The sequence below is a fragment of the Hirundo rustica genome, chromosome 12, assembly GCF_015227805.2.
Source record: "Hirundo rustica isolate bHirRus1 chromosome 12, bHirRus1.pri.v3, whole genome shotgun sequence".
Classification (NCBI taxonomy): domain Eukaryota; kingdom Metazoa; phylum Chordata; class Aves; order Passeriformes; family Hirundinidae; genus Hirundo; species Hirundo rustica.
In genome coordinates, this window is record NC_053461.1 from 9,388,939 (window position 1) to 9,410,998 (window position 22,060).

General features: G+C 36.5%; 1 protein-coding gene across 5 annotated transcripts in view; it reads right to left on the reverse strand.

Annotated features, from left to right (window-relative positions):
* Positions 1-22,060, reverse strand: part of EEFSEC (eukaryotic elongation factor, selenocysteine-tRNA specific) — a 124,505-nt gene that overhangs the window by 57,337 nt on the left and 45,108 nt on the right. For all 5 annotated transcript variants that reach the window (XR_005702824.1, XM_040076361.2, XM_040076356.2 and 2 more), the window contains exon 5: positions 765-1,406. Coding sequence is in view for 4 of the 5 variants with exons in the window: in XM_040076361.2 (XP_039932295.1) it covers positions 765-1,406 (642 nt within the window). In the remaining variant the exon portion in view is untranslated. The remainder of the gene's footprint in view (positions 1-764; positions 1,407-22,060) is intronic.

The following is a 22,060-nucleotide window of genomic DNA, read 5'->3' on the forward strand; positions in this document are numbered from 1 at the left end:
CCAAGGCCAAGCCTATGCCACCAATGTAACACCAACCACTACAGACAATGCATCTCTCCAATTCTGATGGCAGAGTACAAACAAATACCCTTTGATTTTCATTGTAGCTACTAACTCCTCAAGAAAGCATCTCTGTTTTCTGCTACACTAAGATGGGTCAAATACAAGCACTATAGCAAATGATGATGATGATGATTACCTGTGTAATATTACATAGAAAACACATGTATTAAGCGTGACTTCAGTTTTCTGTGTCATAAACCTGATTCCATCTTCAACATGCTATCACCTGTAAGGCATCCTGTAGAAAATTTCTTTATGCCTACTAAAATAAATGCTCTTATTTATTACAATGTAAAGACAGAAGAAAATAATTACTTGTGTTATTTAACCAAATCCTACTTCGTTGTCCACTGTCTTTACATTTTCAATATACTGCAGACTGTGTAAAATACATCAATGGAAAGCTGGACTTTTTTTCACTTAGGAAGGTGTACAAAGCCAGTCTCTGGGAGGAACACACTGATCCAAAAGGATCAGTGAAAAAACAACACCAAATTACTCAACACTGGATTGAACTGAAAAAAAGAGTCACTTTAAACAATGACTTCTGTTTGCAAGCGGACAGATGTAATACACTGGGTAATACAAACGTTAGAAAAACCTGTGTAATGGCTCCGGAACATAGTGACAATTCTGTAGCCCAACATATGTACAGGACAAGTATTTCCAGTTCCCATATATAGCAGAGAGAGACAGCTTACCCTTTCCACTTGTCCTTCTTTGTGCTTCTGTTTGTATACTTTCAGCTTTGGAAGGAAAGTTTCTGTGTAGTTCTTGTCTTCCATGCCTTGGAGCAGTACCCCATGAAATGCCAGCCTGCAGGTATTAGCATGAATATCTGTATCCAGCTTAGAGCCGATCACAAGGCACAGTTTAGGACAAGTGACTGGTTTTTCAAACTCCAGCAAAGCCCACTGCTGTTTTGGGAGCGGGACTTCTCCTGCCTGGTCATTTGCTTTGTTCTCCTCTGAAGGAACTGAGTCCTTGGACAAATATTCCTCTTGATAAAGATAATCTTTTTCAAAATCAAAAACATTTTCTTGAATTTCTTCATTGAAGTTAGCAGGGGTTGGACTGAAAAACATCACTCTTCCCATAACTGTTTCATGACCGACTGTGATATGGAACTTGGCTTTAGTCTGAAGAGCTCCTCGAAAATACTGAATTTTCTTCAAGGAAATTATGGCAGCATGGATGGTGTGAAGTGAATCTGGGGTGCAAATTAGGCCTCGCTCCAGCAGTTTGGGATCAAACTGGGTCACGCAGACACCTACTCTGTCACCCTGCATTGCGTAAGTCACAGGAGTATGGAACATCTGCATGGACTTGACCCTCTTTGTCACCTATGGATGAAAGGGGGACAAAAAGAATGAAACAATTTATTGCACACGAGCACATCATAAGCACATCATATATGCTTATGTCACATGATATGTGCTTATATTGTGATGTATCAGCCACACATGACACCCTGCTGTCTTGTAAGACAACTGATCATCTAGAAGAGTCCACAACTCAAAAAGTAGAAAGCCAATAGTTCAAGAACCCCATCACTTAAAATTACAACATAATTGAGCCCCCAAGCTTATTCTTCTTCTGTTCATGAGACTGAAGATTATCATAACCTCAATTATGTTGGTATTTACATCATCTTTGCTGCAGTACCCACAATACTATCAGCAAATAATGAGATATACCCATACCATGGAATAGCTTATATATACTCCCTCAAGCATCTGCAGCATCAGAAGTATAGCACTACAATACCCATTCGTGCACCTATGCACCTGCTTTCCCACCCCTTTCATGAAAATCCTTTCACACGCTTTGACATGGTAGAATAAACTGTAAAATATGCAGAGAAAAAACCTTGTATTTGCACAGAACCAAGCACAACGAACTCTCATGAACCATCACTACAAAATAATCAGTAACACAAAAACCCACCCTGTCCTATTATTATTCTATATACAAAAAAGAAAATCCTCAAAGCTTTCTTAGGAAGATATGAATGTTCATAAACATATAGCTAGCATTGCTGTCACTAAAATCTGGGGCTCCGTATCTCAGAAATATTGTAGGAAAAGTGAAACACCAATCACTACTTATACTAAAATTTCCCAGATGCTATAAAATTTTGGCCATAATGAGCTTGCTATTGTATTATTTATTTCAAGGAAAGAAGAATAAATAAGCTTTTAGAGATCAGTCTAGGCTCAGTTTGGTCAGACTAAACTAGCTTAGTTTAACAAGGATTCATTTTTGGCTTTTTTCTTTTTCAGTTCAGCAAATCATCACCCTTTAATAAATAAGCACCCCCATCCCCTCAAGTTGCACGTAACCAAAAGTTTTTCTGACAATATGCTCATGGTGGCACCTGTTGCATTTGTACTAATGCTGGATACTTGGATAGGTAACCACTCTGCTTCAAGTCCCTACATTAAATAGCTTTTAATACTGAAATTATATCTTTGGCATTAAAAAAAACATCTCCTAAATAAATATTAGATACTCAGACAAGAGTCCTTAGTACAGAAAAGTTATACACGGCATTTTTGAAGGGCTGAAACAGCAACATTTAGATCCAAGAACTGAACTGTCCATGAGAATACTTAATTCCAGAGTTAATTTTTTAGTATGCATCTATATACAATAGATAATACTGTGACATAGCAACATTGCCAGGACAGATCTCAACTCTCAGCATCTCCCTTTACTTAGCATCAATTCTACAGCTATCAAAAAGGTTAATGCAAAATGCTGCTGTGCAATTCTCAGCATTCAAGCCTTTACTTTCTTACTCAGTTGAAACTATTTGCAAATCAATCTCCAACCACTGCATGTCCCCTAGTAGCCCATCTTCTAATCCCAGCCTACCCATTTATCTTCTAACTCCTGAAAACAAAACAAATCTACAAAAAGACAAAACCAAAACAAAACACACACACAAAAAAACCCCAAAAACATCCAACCAACAAAAAAAAAAACCCAAAACAAACAAACAAAAAACAACAACAACAAAAAACCAACAAAACAAAACCAAAACCACCACACAAAAAAACCCACCAAAATATGCAAGCACTGATGAAGAGAATTCCAAACCAAAGGGCTGGACTCAGCAGAGCTCAGCTTCATTGTCAGATGCCACACAGCTTCAGAGCAACAGCATTTAGGCTGGACAATTCAGAACAAGTCTAGGGAACTTAATTATCTTAATCACAGAGCTATTTACTCAGTAATTCAAAATGCTGAAAATATCAGCTTTTATTCTGCATCTTAGCTGCAATGCAGAAATAAAACTATGTTTTCATGTTCTCCTTTTCTATAAAGCCTGCTGCCCTGTATGGAGGACATCTCACTTGGCTCCAGATGATCTGTCTATGCCTATTCCCAACATCACCTGACTCAGAGGGGAACAAATTGCAGAAACTTAGATCAAAATAGAAGAGCAGATGAATTCTATTGGCTGAACTAAAACCTTCAGTAACTGAAATATAAAGAGGTCTCCAAATAAGTCAGCAAAAAATGGTCACAGGAAATATACAGAAATCTGGGGGGAAAAAAAAAAAAAAGGAAGAAAGAAAATCTAGCAGCTATATGTCTTCTGGAAAACAACAAAAATCTTGTATTCCTACCCATGAGCTTCACCACTACGAATATTGTTTGGGTTCTCTGAGCCTCCGGCTGCTAACCAAAACCAAAAGAAACACCCTTTTACAGATTATGTTATTATTACAGCATTTTTCAAATCAAATGTCATGTCAATGCCAGAGAATTCTTGAAGAATCCATAAAATATTATGAGAAAGGAGATCAAGAGGTATGTCCATGTAAGAGAAAAACCCTCACTAAAAATGTCTGAACCAAAGTAGTTTGTCAAGATATTAACTAAAGTCTAAAGGCTTAAAAGGCCATTGTAAACACCTGGTAGTCTCAGTTTCAAGTCTTTTTGTACTCAAACATACATTCATTACCCTTTTAGCTCAATCTCCTCAACAATACTAACCATATAGATAAACTGGAGAGAAACAATTTAGCATTCACCTCCAGCTTTCTATTGACTTCTGAGACTGTATTTTTAAAGGCTGGAAGTAGAGGGGCTTGAATCAAACCTTTTCCGAACTCTTCCTTCTTTCATCAATACCCTTCCCTCTCCAATTTCAATCATTCTTATAGTTGCAACAAAAGTGACATGAAAAATGTTTAATGACTTCAAGAAGAAAAATAAAACATTAAAAACCCAAGGTTTTCTAAACACAAGTGTTTCAAAGACATTACAGGCCCTACAAAATCAAGCTGCCATATGGAAAGTACCAGACCAAACCATTTTGAAAGACTTCTGTGATTTCACATGTGATAATACTGGCAGTAAATCTTTCCTCTTCTACAACCATGGATGGGGTAAATAAACTGGCAAGAACTAAGGAATCTTCCAGCACTGTCACTCCTCAAAACAAACCTGGAACCACAAGATGCACAAAAGATCTGTCTAGTTTTCTATTACAAATGAAGTCACAAAGACTTTATTATTAGTATTCCAGTTTATATTATTTTTTTAGAAATTACTCACCTGAATAGATGAATGAGAGTATTACAGAAACAGTCTACGTATATTAATCTGAAATATCTTTAACAGAATTTAGGTAACATTTAAGAATAAAAAATGCGATTAGAAAACAAAATTGTATGCATATACTCAGAACACATACTGGCTTTTAACTAGGCATCCATAAAACTTTCCTCAGCGTTATGCTTACACTCTCCTCTTAATTTAACTCAAATGATTAGGTGTATCTAACATGCAGCCCATTAACAGTGATCAGAAGGAGAATGAACAACTACTTTTGAAATATTCACTTCATATGATTTACCTTTTTTCATTGTGATTTACACTTCTTAACCATAGCATACAGAGCTGCCTTGTATCAGAACACAAGCTGTGTTCTGCCACATTCCTCAGTGTTCAACTACATTAAGCAATAGTAAAGCATCACTTCCTGTGACAAAAAGTCTGCTGTGATGTATACATGTAAGATTAACGTTGCAGGGGAGTACAGACACAAAAGTATTTTCCAGTGTTGAATGAGGCTCCTGCTAATATATTTGCCCATGGTCTTCACAGTTTCAAACACCAGGTCAAGAACAGTTTGGATCCTAATTCTCTTTCAGAAAACATTATCCTAATTGAAAACACATTGAAAATTTGCAGACTCATGTAAAGATCCACTCACTCCCGCCAACCAAAGCAGGTTATCTGTGCTGCCCCCAGCTCTCTCCCAGGAGAAATGCCCTGCATATCATGGCTGTGCTCACTCAGAGCTCTAAGAACCACCTGATTTCCTTCTAGCTGGGTACGGCTTTCAAACAGGTCTGCTTGTCCTCAGACATGAGTAGGAAATGACATTGCATCACTCAAACTTTGCATTTATTTCAAGCACCTCATTTTATTTCTCAAAATGCTGTCTGGGAAACAACTTCTATTTTTATCGTCCATGAAAATTACGCAAGACCCATTTTAGCAATCTACTCAAAGTGGGAAAATTAGGTCTTCAGACACAGAAAGTGAACAATATGGAGTGCAACTTTAAAGTGACAGGTTTTACTGTATATGAACCACGTAAGTACACATGGAGAACTTGGGTACCAGTACAAAACTTGCCACAAACTTTGCTAAGAAATTCACATACATTTTCTTGTGGCTCAGGGGAATTGATTATATGTCAACATATAAATCAAGAACTACATGTTGAAATTTTACATCATATGCAGAGATTTGCTTCCTGTTTTAAGTTTTAGTTTGTATAATCACATTAATGTTCCTAAAGCATTATGCAAAAAGCCATAAAAAGAAGTTAGTGAGAAAGTTTGTATTCAAATGCAGATTGAAAAACACAAAAGAGAAATCAAAAGCACCCAAACAGTTCAGCCCTTGAGATAAACAAGTGTATCCAATATACGAGAACCTATTATTTTAAGACCAAAGAAAAAGCCCGCTAAGATTTTCAAAGCCGTTTACAACAGACTAATAGAAAACAGGATACAGATGAAGTCCACTAATGACTTTTTGCACTGATATGTCAGACCTTTTTTCCTTTATTTATCCAACTTCCATTAAGTTATCAGCCATATGCCATTGCTTATAGCTTCTTTAGATAAAAACCTAGCCATCCTACTGCCTCTCAATGCTGTGAGTGCATCTTTATGATGAGATACAGCAGCCATGCTTCCCTGTAATGCTGGTGAGAAACTGCAAAGTTAAAATAATTAGTCTCAATAATATGATAGAGAAAATACTGATTATGAGTATTTTTAAAAGGAGCATTCCATATGCATTATGGAAAATGACCCCACTGCAAATAGTGAGGATTCCAACAAGTTTAAATGTAAAAATCACACTTCAGAGCTCAGTCACTAAAAGCTGCATCTTTAAACTCACAACGAAGAAGGAAATTAAGAAAGCATCACTTCAGCTCTGAGGTTTAAAAATACACCAAATGCAAGCCTGCCTGAATCAGTACTCTAGCAAGAAAAAACTGTATAAACTGGCCATACATAGTAGCATACATAGTAGCAAAGTGCCAAATACATGAAACACCACCTCTGTAACATCCAGAAGTACACCCTTGTAAGCAGAAGGGGAGCAGCAAACCCCAACTGCATGACCAAAATGCATCCCATATTTGCAGCTTTTGAAAGCAAGAACTTCCTTCCTCCCTATTGATCCACTACAATTTCAAACAAAGAATAAGGTATCTTGTGATGAGGATACGCAAAGCAATCACACGGAGACGAGAGATTTCGCAGGGCAGAGAGTTCCTCCGAGAGAGCCCAAGGCTGAGCCAAGGCCGAGAGCCCCTCTGCCTGTTTATTTCTTACTTTTTATACATTTGTGGGTCTGGCTGTGGATTGGCTTCTGGAGTTTTCACCTCCCAGCCGAATGGCCAAACCAACTGTCAGTTACAATTGTTTTCAGGTTAGAAATATGCAAACAAAGGACAGAGAATGAAAAACAAAGGATTTGTTTACGTTACATGTGTGAGAAAGGCAGAAACTGCTCCTAATTTTGTACAGCAGCTAAAAGGTCTGACTCCATCTTACGAACAATCAAAAGGCTTTAAAAAACTCAGAAAAACCAGGGTGACAGTATCTAATCTTCTCTCTTCCAGTATCCTCTCTTGGTGGTCAGAAGATACCAAACTACACCAGCCTCTTGTCTGAAAGGCTATCACAAAGGCTGAAAATTTTCAGTCAGCCTGTGTTTAAGCACTTCAACTGAAATGAAGCAAAGCTTCAATTCAGATATAAAACTGCTCCCTACATGCAAGCAGATCTTTTTATAAATTCTCTTCTAAACAAGAAGAATCTTGAATTCTTTGCTTTATGAGGGATGGCAAAGCCAAATCCCATAGATGAGCAAGCAGCCATGTATTTAGTGAAGATGGCAAACCACTCCTGTTCAAAAGCATTAAAAGGACACAGGGGCTGTGAAGGCACAAGAGAGCAACAATGAGCCATCAGAAATAAAAAGTCACATCCTCTACTGAAATAATAATAAAAAACCCTTTCATTTTAAAAAATAATGTACCACGTATTTTCTAGATTCTGAGATGCCTTTGTGGTTCATGTAGTAACTAGTCAGTTCTGAAATTTTAACCAGGATTTCAAAACAGCATAAAATGGAGACAAAACAGGAGGTATCAATAATGTAAAAGCTGTCAATAACACATCATTGAACAGCAAATCACACAGTGCAAACTCTGCCCAACGAGCAGGTTGTGGAGAGCTTTCTCTTCCTAGTCAACATCACAAGAGCTGCTAGGACCAGCTACAAAGAGCAGAAACCTCAAAGAGTGAGAAATAATTCCAAGTTTGTGGGTTCCAGCAAGAACATGTGGTTTAGCAGCAATTTGCTGAAAGACCTTGAATATTTCTTGAATTATTATTTCTGTATGGCCTCACCTCCATGTGGGAAAGGAACATAGCATCTGGAGAAAAAAAAAAAAATTCACACTGAATGATTCTTTTAAGTTAATTTTTTTAAATGCGAGTTTTATAATGGCATTCATCATATGACCACTGCGGTGCTTATGTAACACCACACACATGCTATCAGATTTTATTTAATACATTCCTCCTTCAGGATAAAATAACACCAGAGCCTGAAGAGTCTGCACTGCAACACTGGAATAAAGCAATATAAAAGAGGATACTAAAATCCATTTGGGTTATTTCCTTTCCCAGCATCTAAAATATGACTATGCACCCAGTAAATAAAGAAGCAGGTCAATGACCTTACTCTCATGCTACTCTGCTTCAGTACAATAATTTTAATTTATGTTACATGTATGCTGTATTTATGCAGATAGTCACAAATCAAAAGATTAAGATTTTGCAGGTAAACTTAAGTGACCTTCTGTGCTTAAGCAGTCTCCTCTAGCTTTTGAATATATAAAACCCAATTTTTTTCAACTGAACCTAATCTATCACATGTACAGGCTGGACAAATCTCACCAAATAAAAAAAAAAACAAAACAAAACCCTGTTCTCTATTTATTTTCTTCTTATGACTGAACTGCCCAGAATTCATTATTTCCTGTACACCATCGTTCTGTATTACATGTAGGCTATCTTACTGGAGTATTTATTTGGTAAACTCATCTCGCCACCCTTGTGATATTAACACAGCATTATGCCTCACTGCAGATAAACTCAACTGCATCATTTGTCACAATCCAAATTCTTAAGGGGAAAAAAAAAGCACTGTCCACTTCTTAAGAGGAAAAGGCTAATTTTCCAGGATTATTATAATTTCATAGCAATTTTCCTCATCCACAGCAAAGCTTCCAATAGACTTAACCATTTCAGGCAACTTCTAACTCCCACCAACCCCCCGAACCCATCCCATCCCCAGCTGCCACACGAGAATGTTGTGAGAGATGTTGCCCAAACCTCACTCAAGTCACGACTCCTCCCGTCTCTGCGCTCTGCCTCAGAAGACAATCAGGCTGCTAAAGCACCTTGCAGCATTTTCCACTAACACAAGTTCTTAACACACTCATTCACTCCTACCTCTCACCTCTGCCAAGCCCCACTTTTATTTTCCCTCTGCTTTGCCTCTTCTAGATCTGGGTGAATCTTTTCACATAGGATAGGACCACTTCCCATGTTAGTCCTCTGGCCACAAGAGCCTAACAGCCATACACCTGGAATGCCTGGAACCGATTCCTACTCCCTGGAAGCGTGAAAGGATGAAGAAGGCAGACACCTACCACTAATCCTTTCCCCTCAAAATGACTAAAATATCTCAGGGTGGGGTTTTTGTTTGCTTGTTTGTGTTTTTGTTGTGGTTGGTTGGCAGGGTTTTTTTTGTTTTGTTGTTGTTTTTTGGGGGTTGGGGGGGTTTTTTTTTGGGGGGGTGTTTGTTTTTTTTTTTTTTTGTAACAAGAAAGGAATATTAAGATATCAAGTATCCTAAATTAAGTGCTACTGCTTGTGCCACCTATCACAACAGACTATATAGTATGCATTTCAAAAGCATAGTATAATGCCAGTGAGTTGAGGTAGCAAGCATATATGCAGAGAATGTCAGACCAATAGTAAAACCATGACATAGAAGCAGTTTAAAATTTACATTCCAATTAAAATTTCTGCAACTTATCAAAAATATTTCAATAAAACATTTTCAAAGAAAAAAAAATAAATCAAAACCAATGCAAAATTATAGGTTAAAGAAAGGCTGCCTGGAATTTTCTTCTTCCAACAGAACAAACTAAATTATTTTTTACAAATAGATTTAGGTTTAGAACAATAATAATACTTTTATCTGAAGACTTCAAAGTCACATGCAAAAAAATATATCACAGTAAACACAGGGTTGAAGGTTTTATAGAATTTCTACTGGCTTTTTTCCCCCCATCATCTTTAAAAGAAATTTGTTTACTACCAGTCTTTGAAAAGCATAAAAGGGAGGAAATTATAGAGAAAAGAAGTAAAACTTTTACATGTAAGGAACATTTGGAGCTTTGTGAGAAGGCTGGTTATGACAGAATATGTGACATGTAGCCCAATGTGAGTAATATTATATCTCAAATAAAAATCAGCCCATGAATATACATAATCCAAAAGGTAATTCTCCCAATCTCTGAAATGTAATGGAGCCACTCTAGATCACTGAGGCATGAATATTTACTGTATTCAGGCTTTACTGCTCTCGATCTGGGTTCAATTTTGCAAATTAAAATGAAGGCTGTGTGGATAGAGAGATTAAAGAAGAGCATCCCAAAGCCCGCCTGTTTCGTTGGTGTGGTAGCAGTGATCTGGTTACCCTTCTGTTGGGTTATTTCTTTTTACTTATTGGACTAGTTCAAAAGCAATTGAGAGTGGAAAAGGAGGTCATTACTGGGTCACAACCTTAGAGTTAAAGGCTCACTAAGGAAAACAAACAGAGAGTGAACATAAAGTTGCATTTAAAAATAAAACCTGTAATGAAAAATAGTATTTTCAACTCTTTTCCTTCTATTTTGAATGGCCAAGGGGAGAAATAAGAAAAAAGTTTTGCTCATTTCTTCCTCATGAACAACGTTCTCCTCTCCTTTCTCTAAAATAAGCTTGTAAATAGAAGCCATGATTTATACAAAATGAAACAAAGGTGATGAATAATTACTGAGAGATCTGATAGGCTTCATTAGCTGTGGCAAACGTTAACATTAATTGTGATGGTTTGTACATTTTCTAGGAAACACTTGGAATACAAATACAGCAGCATTCCAGTGCAATACAGCAAAGAGCAGACATAACACACACAACAGTACAAATCAAATGATACAGTGCTACTCCTGGTGAATTCCTTCTACTAATTACAATCAAAACAAAGGCTATCTCCGCCCAGAGAAGAAAAGAAAAAGCAATTCATTATGATCAGACGAGTATTTTTCGCAGTACTTTTTAGTTTATGAAATAAAAAACAATTGGAATACAAAATCCTTACAGCTTTCCCTTGAGGCAGGATTTTTTAGTGGCAAATTTAAGAGTTCAACTGGTAAGCAATTTTCTATTACAAGTCAGTAACAGTGATTAAGATTAGATGAGTAGATTTATATCCTCTGCACTTTTGCAAGTCCTTAGGATATTTAAAAAATCTAAGCAGCTAAGTCTAGAGCAAAGAACAAGTGGATTTATCTCTACCATCTTGGCAAATTATAGTAAACTATTAAAGGAACAAAGCAGTATGGTGAAAAGTTTCATGCAAAAATAAATTCTAATGCAAAGATACCTGGTAAAAAACCATCAGGTTTACAGTAATGATTCTGATTACTTCATTCAAATGCAGCCAAAAGAAAACTGAGGTAAATCGTCAGAAAAAATGAATGAAAAAGTTAGGAAAAAAATGAAGATACTCCCTCTTCTGAAACTGGAAATAAAGGCAAAAATGTAGTCGTCATCAGGTAACAAAAGCTGCGTTTTCGACATAGAGGTGCCATGTCATAGCTCACAAAACAAGAAATTCACACTTTTTTGCCTCTGAGCTACATCATGGTACCAAAGGGTTACTGAGCTTTGAAACCTTCACCAACAGCCTTACTAAACATTTAATATTTTTCTTTCTGCTTTCTTAAAGGCCCCAGATGTGTTCTTGCAGATCAAAAGAGACCAACTTATAAAGTTAAACGAAATCAAGGGCTTTTGTTCCGAGGCATCATTGCTGAACTAATTATTCCTGGATGTTGTTTAATGAAATAGCGGTGCCATATATTAAAACAGTTAACAGATGAGTTGTGTGAGTTATAGGAAAGGTCTGATCTGGGATTATAAATTTTAAGTTTTCTTCAAAGGAGATGAAATAAACTACTCACAACTCCCCAGTCCTTTCTGTCACTGAAAGACTGAAATAAAAGAACCCAAAAATGTATGAAAGTTGAAATATCATTCTACATATTTACCCTTCCATGAATGATAGAGAACTAAAGATGGGGGAGTTAAAAAACCTCCTGAGAGTCTCTGAGATGGAGAAATGAAGATCTAAGTTATCCAGTCTATTCCCTGAATGCTACAAAGCACAAGTTAAAATAAATATTGGTATGTCTTAGAAGAAACTTCATTTTAGACATATACATGCAAAACAAGAAAGGACTCCCATCTTAAAGCAACCCAACACAAACAGTTACGAGAGCAATTAAGTATATTTATTATCAGGGGGAAAAGGCAGGAGGGTAGGTAGACAAAGAGATATTCCAGCATCAAATTATTAGCAGAAGTAGATCTCTTACATTATTCTGCAGCCTCCAACTGCACTACTATCTTTGGTAAAATGTATATTTAACTATACAGTTCCCTTACTGAGAGAAACAAAAGACCCTTAAGATCCTTAAGAACATCTCAGGCTATGAAGGCAACTTCTCACTCTTATACATTCAGACAATAAACACTTGACTTCCCTACTGATAGTCTCTTTTGTGTTTGTATTTTACAGCCCGACACAGGCCAACCCAACACTTGACACCCAATTAACAGACCTAGGAGCTGGAGGTCCGTATATTGATCACACTAAACGGGATTAGTGTGAAATAAAAAGTTCAAAGGGTCTTGATCAAACTTCACCACAGCCCAGCTGTGACAGCTGCTATGAATTTGCGTATCCAGTGCCTCACGTTTGTTATTAAGAAGGTTCTGGTGCACAACAGCTTCAGGAAAGTTCACTAACAATGTCAGGCTCTGTAACTGTAGTGATTGACCAAAGAAAAAATCCTCTTGCTTGTTTGCATAGGTCTTTTTGATCAGCTCAAGAAAAGGTCCATCACCTCTGATACAACAAGTATTTACAGCAGATAAAGAGTTTTGACTTCTCTGCCTCTCAAGGATTTGTTCACTTGCTATGGAAGAGCTGTCCAATTTGAAAAACCCTAGGTTTGACTATAAAAGAAGTAATTCCTGATAAACGCTGCAAGCACACCTAGTATATTCTGACAGTGACAGACAGGAGCTGTATTCAAATGATAGAAGTACAAACTATTATCTTCTAAACACTTCTAATCTTCTATTATCTTTCTATTTGGCTAAACCTTTCAGCTGTCATCAGGTGAATAAATATTTCTGTATTTTGCACACAGGCACTTCTTACTGGCAGTCCTATTGACATGATTTTTCAAATTTTCATCAAGATCCAAAGAAATTACAACTATCATTAGCATATTTTAATATTTCTGAGTATCTATGCAAATCCATTTCTTATTTAAAACAAGAAGCCTCATTCTCCAGTATCAAGCATCACAGACACCTGTAACAAACACGGGAAACCCACTCCAACTCATGGAATGGAACAAGCCCATCATTCAGAGATGTGCACGTACCACTGAGGTACAGTGAACGCTCAACAGGATTCTATTGGCTGTTACAATGTTTACCAAAATATTCACAATAAACTATGAACAAAATGCTATTTTGCCTTTGCTGGTGGTTTCATTTATTGATTTGTTTTAGAACACACTATCAGAATACTGTCTGAGAAATATAAGTTCTGGACATTTATATATCAACGATAAGGAAACAGTCATCAGTCAGGAGAAGGAGTTGGTAAACAGCTGTCAATTTATAAATAATTTTAATCCATTATGAAGGATGCTAGATGTGGTCCATGAGGGAACCTTAAAAATAGGCTCACTGGGGATGCAACATGCATGTTTAACAGAGGATACAGCTTCAGAGCCATCAACAAGAATGTCTGACAGCAAACCACCAAAGACACGAGCCTGGAAAAAGTAATGGACAACTTGAAACCTATGAAAGAACAGTAGTCTGTTGGCACACAAAGCTGTTTCACAGAGTAAAGGACAATTCTTTATGTGGTATTGCAGCACACCAAAAACCAGCTTTTCATCTCCTTTCCACGTTTTTTTCTATGTACCTCTCTTCTGCTTGATTTCTTTCCTCACAGAATCTGTCACGTCCTGTCCTTTGGGTCTCAGGACTGCAGCTGCCCAATCACACCTGCTGAGACAACCTTCACGAAAATGGCCAATGACATTTCAAAGTACCACAATTCGGCTTCAAAATTAATATTCCAGGACTTGGAGAAGATTTCACATATGACTGCTCTTCCTGCACTCAGACTCGAAAATTGCAAGTGTCACTCCTTCCCAAATCCTGAAAGCTAGAACCTTTTCTTTTTAATTTAAAGTTGAAATTAGATGTAATCCAAAGTGCACAGGCCACAAAAAATGGGAGTTTGGAATGGTTTTGTTTTGGTGGTTGGGGGGCAATCTATTTTTAAAAGTTTCATCAGATTATTTAGAAGTACTTCTTCCTGTTCAGGCTTCGTTATCTGCAGAGATTCTTTTCATCATAGTCACTCATAGCTCATAGCTCCCATAGCTCCAACATAGCAAAAAGCACTGTGCCTTCCTATGTTATCAGTTTATTTTCTCTCTGTTAAAAGCTGCATTAATGCTCATCCACAGTAAATATAAACATGGGAGATACATCACAGTGAGACAGCAACATTCAGTTACCTGGAAACTGCATCAAGATATAATTAGGATGCACTATTCCAGTCCTGTATTACTTTTCTAGCACAATGGAAAGGGCTTGAAAAGAAAATACAATTTCATTGGAAGCGACTGAGCACATTTTGGAAGTAAAACATCTACTAGAAAAGCCTATGACTAAGTCCAGAATGAATCTGAAACTAAAAACCGACTATATCATTCAAAAGAAAAAAAGTCAGTGTTAGAAGCTCTTCCTACTAGAGCCAGTGCTCATTAGAGGACATTAAGACACCAAGTTGGTACAACTGGTGGAAGTTTTATCACTGTCTTTGAACAGCAGGAGTGCAGGAGAGATAATTTAAACAGAGATGAGGCCAAAGACAAACACAAAAACAAGAAAAGCTTTTAACTTGGTCAGTAAGCCAAGCTTCTCAAGTCTAAGTAGATTCTTGCTTCAAACTGAAGAGACTGAGCTTCAAGAATCAGTAAAATAAAAATGAGAAAAAATATATATGTAATATTGAAGCATACATTTATATCCCACTAGCTCTAGATTCTATGTGTAACATTTTATGTATATTTCATATTCCTTCAGAAAATTAGATTTAGAGGAGAAAAGTTTTTACATGAAGTTCAACAAAACAGCTGTAATTAGTCACTTAACAATTTCATTTTTCTGTCTTTCTTAAAAGGCAAAACATCACTGTACCACTGAAGTATTCTCTGTTCAGCCATCACAGTTTTTTGCATCCCCTTTAGACATCATATTTTAAAATAATGATAGTTTTTTCACCCTTTTCTTACAAAAGGTGGATACTACATTGCCTTTGGAGGTTTTTTTTTTATTTTACAAAAATGGGATAAATTCCACACATTGTTTAGAAAACATCCCATCCCCTTATTTTTATGAAAATATTATTTAAAATCCCCAAAGGATGTTAATATTTAACAAAAAGCATAGTGTTAGCCTATTAGGAAACCAAGTCTGACAAATTATCTAAGGCAAAGACCTATTTTAGTCGATTCAGAAGAAAAACATGAAACCCCAGTACCTTACCAACAAACAGAAACAAGGTTGCAATGAATTCCAGCCTAACACACAATAGTGGATTCCAATTACCATGTTCACAAAAGGAAAAATACAGACAAATCATAACACTGTTTTTTCAGATGAAGCACTGAATGCTGCTGCAGAAAACATTGCACAGATGTAAATTTACAAAGATAATTAGGTTCCCACTCAAACTTGACTCTTTTTAAGTCTTGTTAGGCCCGTGGTACATCAAGGGATGAGCTCTCACAGACACAAGGGAATGAGAAAGGGATACTAATGTGAGGTTTAGCAGCAAATAAATAGCTTTGCTGTAATAAATTTAAGTAGAAACATTATTATTAGTGGGGTTTGTGGTTTAGTATACATTCAGCACAAGTCATTTTTCTACAAGCCTTTAGCTCCATCTGCTGACTTTTAATATTAAAAATAATTGACGAGACTGAAAACGTTCCTGTTTTTGGAACGTGTAAATCACCTACATTTTTCTAAGTGTGGTTCAAAAGGTATAACCAAATACCCCAAGCGTATGGTCTTGTAAATTTGTCAGTTAAAATTACCTTGAAGCAACATTCCAGCTCTGAGAAGGCACCTGAGCAAGCCTTGGACGTACAAGGGGTAAACAAGTCTTGCTTGGGAGACTGGCTGGAATCAGATTTATACAGGTAGACATCTGGATGTTTATGCCACAGAATCACCCAGCAATTAAGTACAAACCTGAGAAGTGAGATTCTGAGCAGACTAATAAAAATAATCAAAAATCTATAACACAGCCCTTGTGAGACCTCATTGAAGACATTTGCTCAACACCTGCCTGTGCTGGTTTCAGCCTCTCCCCTTTGCAGATATGTCTGCTTCAAAGAAACTAAAGCTTGTTTTATTTATGAACAAATAAAAAAAGAAAAAATAACCCTGCAGGTTCAAAAGCACACATATTTGCGTATTCCAACTCTGATTTATTTTTCTTTATTGCAGAATTCTGATCATTATCAGAGCACCACGAACTCAATCTAGGGAGAACTGCCACATGAAAAATTGCATATGAGAAATGCATTTAGTATGCTCTTTAAATGTAACAGGGAAAAAATCTTAGTCCCAAAATAAAACACATTCATGATCCTTCATTGGCTTTTTTTTACAATTAAACAACTAAATCAATCATTAATTCATAGCAGTCTGCTTTACATTAACACTGAGCTCTTGTGGCTGCAAATTATTTGTGTGGTAACTGGGATAATCAGCATCTCTGCGAATTTGTTTTCCTTTGTGACTTAAGCTTTTAGTATCTGTATTAGAAAAATCTAACAACCACACTCTCACAACCTGCCCCCACAAAAAGAAAAAACCCCAACACACTCAACTTTCAAGACTTGCTGTGACAGCTCTGCACTCTGAAACCTTCCTGTTACTACCACTGTAATAAATACATTCAGCCTCTCAAACCAAATCCCACTTGTTGCAATTGCTACATATGGAGATTTTTTTTTTCCATGTGCTGTTCTTAGTTTCTGTATCAACCTACTGGAGTCTTAGTAGCTGACTTACAAACACAAGTAAAAAACAATAGATTGAATAAATTATGTTGGCAAGGAATGAAATTCTAACTTTGTTAAAGCGAAGATTAAACAGATCCTGAAACAAATCCTAAAGCTCAATCTTTACCACAAAAAAAAGGCTAATTTCATAGCTTTCTAGAAAAAAAACCAGCTCTTCTGAAATGAAAGTATAAAAACCCCTCTTAGATATAGCACATACCACAGATAACTGTAGCTTCTAAAAAGTTTTTTTAAAAGTATTAATGTTTATGATGTCTCCTTCAGATCCAAGATTGAACCTAAGAAATCCACTACTTTCAAAAACCTGAAACACAGGAATCCAAATTCTGAACAGAGTATCAAATAATGTTAATGGCCTACAAAACATTAGGAAGAGACAAGACTCATTTCTACATGGCCATGCTGAGATATAGGTATGGCTCCAATATTAAAACTATATCTATGCAAATACACTGGGGAAAATTATCACCACACAACTGAGATTGAGACAGACTTTAATGAAAACTTAAAATATAATCACATTTAAACATAAATCTAACCAAAAAATTTGATTCTTCATGTGTAGGAAAGCAGCAAGAAAACCAGCATGTACTTTAAAGCTATGTACTTCACATAACTGTAAAATTTTAAATCACATCAACGAATTTTCGGTTGAAGTGTATCTAGATCCTGACTCAAATAAAAATCCCAGGTGCCAGCATCACTAGATGACATGGAAAAAATGAAAGGCAGGATTAAAACTTCATTTCTGCACTGATCAGAAAGGACTTTGTCCATCAGGGACAACAAAGTAATATAAAAGAAAAAGCAGTAATACAACATTTGCATTTTTGTGAGTTACAGTCACTGTGCCAGAAAACATGAACATTATGGATTCAGAATAACATTAACTCAGCCTACTTCTCATTCTGGATATCTAATGGCATGTTTTTACAACTGTTTGTAATGTATGTGTCAGATGGAACAAGTCTTTCTTGTGAGTCACACTACAACCACAAAACTATGCCTGAGCATTAACTTTTCTTTCTCTCCTGCTCCATTTAAACCTGACGTAAAAACTTCGAGATCTCTCTCCCCATATACGCACCTTCAAAACATCTTGCCAATACTGAACACATAAAACCCTCAGACAAGAATTAGAACCACCCTTAGTTAAATAAACAAAACAAACAAAAAACCCCCAAACCCCTGTCCCCCTGAAAAAAAAAACCTAAAAAAACCCCAAACATCACAAAACCACACACACCAAATGAATAGAACCCTTACCTTCACTTTCTTTCTTGTGTTTTTTTACTAGAGAGTTACTATCATTTTTCAAAAATACTGCTTAATTTCCTGCCAAAAACATCCCTTTAAAAATTAAGGAAAAGCACCTCAGTGTTTCTAGTAAACCCCCAAATAATTTCAGTATATACACATTTCACAGAGGGTAGAGGCTAGTGAAGCCACAATTACCTTCCCTAAACATGTTCTCCTTACTTCTATTAACCCTATTCTCTCTATTCCCAACAGTAAATGGTAAGTTGCAAAAAAACTCCTCCCTACCACAAAGACTTCAAAATCTCCAAGTACCTCTCCAGAAGTGCAGCCAGAGTCTGCGATCTCAGTTCTAACAACCAGGGATGTGCTACCTGCCCAGATCATACATCTGGAAAGCAGATTTAAAAATGGAAGTTCAACAACCTCCACAGAAAAGATGAATAGGGAGAAACAGTGAAGATGAAAACAAAGCAAAGACAAGTAAAAGGAAAGACCTAAAACAAGATTTTGTATTACAAAAAAGTATGTGACCACAACTGCATTTTAGAACTTCTGATTAATCTGTTAGTAATTTCCGCAAGTAAGAAAAGCAGACACTGAGATTTCTACCAACCCGTGAATCTTCCACCATTTTCCTACTATTTAGGGAAATATATGCCCAAAACATATTAACACACCAGAATAAATTATGTTGAACTTCAATCTTATGTAACATCTCATCAGACTCACCAGAGGGCTCAGAACTAGCTGGGACCTTGCTCTGTATTCCTATATTGGAGAACTTTCTTCACCTCCACCCATAAGAGATTAAAGACCTACCCCGGGGTGAAGATATCTAATAACCTCCTCTAGAGCCTAAACAATATAGCAGCCCTTGACAAGACCGGAAAGAAGCATTAATACAAGGATCCTTGCCACCTAAATACTCTTTGTACACAATACTACTTCTCCCCAAACAAGAATATCATGTCAACAACAGAAAAGTAACATTTGAAATAGAAACACATGTTGTACAAAATATTATTCTTGTTCAATCACCACTTGACTCCAACTCTCTCCTAAAACCAAATGCAAAATAGTTCACAGTGGAATTTACTGTTGTATTTTACTTTATTTTACAGAGATTTGCATTTAGACAAAACAAACTGGTGTTGCTCTGTGCTGACTCAAGGCCAAACTGAACATTTATTTTAGTTGTATTGGGCATTTATTCCAATCCTTTAGTGAAAATACATACTTTCCAGCTTCTGTTTTTTCTGTGGTTTCATTTTGAGTGTTTGTATTATACCAACATATTCCTCACTCCATCTAGACTTTAAATTGTTGTCAGCTATCCTTCATAAGCAGGATCAATGTCTTCAACTGGGCAAGAAAATACTTTATGAGTAATACCCATATTTCAAAAATTAACTGATTCGTAACAATACATATTTTTTCCTTAAGCCACCATTCAAATTTTTGCAGTCATATGTACTAGGTATTGCACATCAGACAAAAATCTCTAGGGATGCTTAGCCTAACAGTCTATTAAAATTCATTATACAATTAAGAAAAAGCAACTACAACACAGTAATTGAAATTAAGAAAACAAAAGCAAGTAAGACAAAGGAATACCAAGAAAGAGCAGAAAAGCTTCTACGCATTCTGAAGTCCCACGCAAAACTTACACGACAAACAAATTTCTGACTTGCTTTCCATACCTCTATCCCTTTTCTGTTGAAGAAAAAACCTGGACAGCTGTATATATACACTGGGGTTATTTATTTCCACGAGTTAATCTGTTCCCATGGCTGATTTCTGCCACCTAAACTGCACAAGGATCAAGACCACCTCTGCCATTCTTCTGCAGAACCTCTAACGTACCTTATACACATATATTGATAGAATATATCTTAAATATAAGTTGCCTAGAGAGGAACAGCTCAACTACTAAATCTTTCACAAAGACCTGACAGTTTTTAACTCTACAATTTTAGTATTTAAAATGTATTAGCTACAGAGACACTTTAAAATGCAATTTGACCTTTCCTTGTTATTTCTAAAGTGTGAAATGTTTATTCTTGATTATTTATTCATTAGAGGAGAAAGCAAGAGAAGCCAATTTTACATCATATGCTTTGAAGCTAATCTTTACTCCCATGAAGAGCCTGGGAGTTTGTAGCTTTAAGAGAGCTGCAAATGGAAATCTTTATCTAGGCATTCGTATCATGTTCATCACAGCACTATCTGTGCAGCTAAACTAATTATATCATTCCAGCTGATACTGTAAATATTGGTTCTCTCTAGTATTAACTTTTCCAATTCAAGCTGCACCAGCTATTATAACATGAAGTGATGGGAATATCTTAGTGAAAAGATACATCTCACATTTAGTTTCAACAATACATTTTATTGTCACAGGCACATGACAACAGATTCAGATGAATAAACATTTAAAAATCAAAGCAAATTCTCATGTAATTTTCATGGCAGTATCAAAGAATAAAACGTAGAGAGTTCTCTAAGTGAAGCCCTCTCAGAAACACACAGTACAAGGCATGAGATCCAGAGGACTTCCTATGGTGTTAAGGCAATACTTTAAGAAAGTACCCTTGCAATAGAGTAAATACAGGTTTCTGGGCACGTACGCACTAATCCATTTTCTTCTGTCTCTGGGTCATATTTATTCTCAGCAGCATTGGTTAAGTAATGTTTTCAATATTCAGATCCTTTCCTTGCCAGTGGCCAAAATTGAGCAGAACTTTGTAACGTATCAGACCACAGCTTAGTTGATGTGGCACTAGCTGAGCTGTTCTGCTTCTAAAAGCCCCATCAAATGAAGAATTATACTGTGTATGGATGACCAAGGAAGAAGAATGACATTCCCCTTCTTCATTCTGGTTACTGAAATTTTGCCAAAGCCTCCAGCACTTGAATTTGAATATTTGAAACATGGGAGTTCCTCTCTGCCCTAACTAAGCCTTCTAATACTGTTACATTCCCAGCAATACCATGTAAAGGCTGTGCGTACCATACAGGAGGTTACCTTCCCAATTACTATTCAAACATTCCACTAAGATTCCTGCTCAAACAGTTTGTGTACATGCATGTGGGTCTGCTTTCAATCAAACTGCATCGAGAACATTTCTACCTGATAAATTAAAAGAAATAAAAATAAAGTTAATGACCTGGCAGCAGCAATGCTTAAGCAAACAAGTTATGCAAATACAATCCAGCTATCCTTAGCTTTAAGGAGTTACCATAAAGTTACACAAAAGGGCAATTGGATGAAACTTGTGATTGCTACAGCAATGTCCATTAACTTAGTTTCAAACTGATCTTGAACCCCAGGATGCACAAAGCCAAGAACACAACACTTGATCCCTGGAGCTGCAATGGTTCAAAAGGAAAGATGTTACCTACTAAGTCCCAGGATAACGTGCCTTTTTGTTCAGCTGCATCCGAGTCACAGCTCAAAATTGCAACAGCAGATGAGAAAATGCAAGAAAAAAGTTTCTTCAATCTATGGTATAAGAAGAAAAGATTAATCACTTTGAAGAGCAAACTCTGAGATTGGAAAGGAAGCTAAAAATGGACAAAAAAGGAGAGGCAAAAGAAAAAGTAGAGTGAGATGATACAGGAAGTTGAGACAGTATAGAAAAATCTAGATGT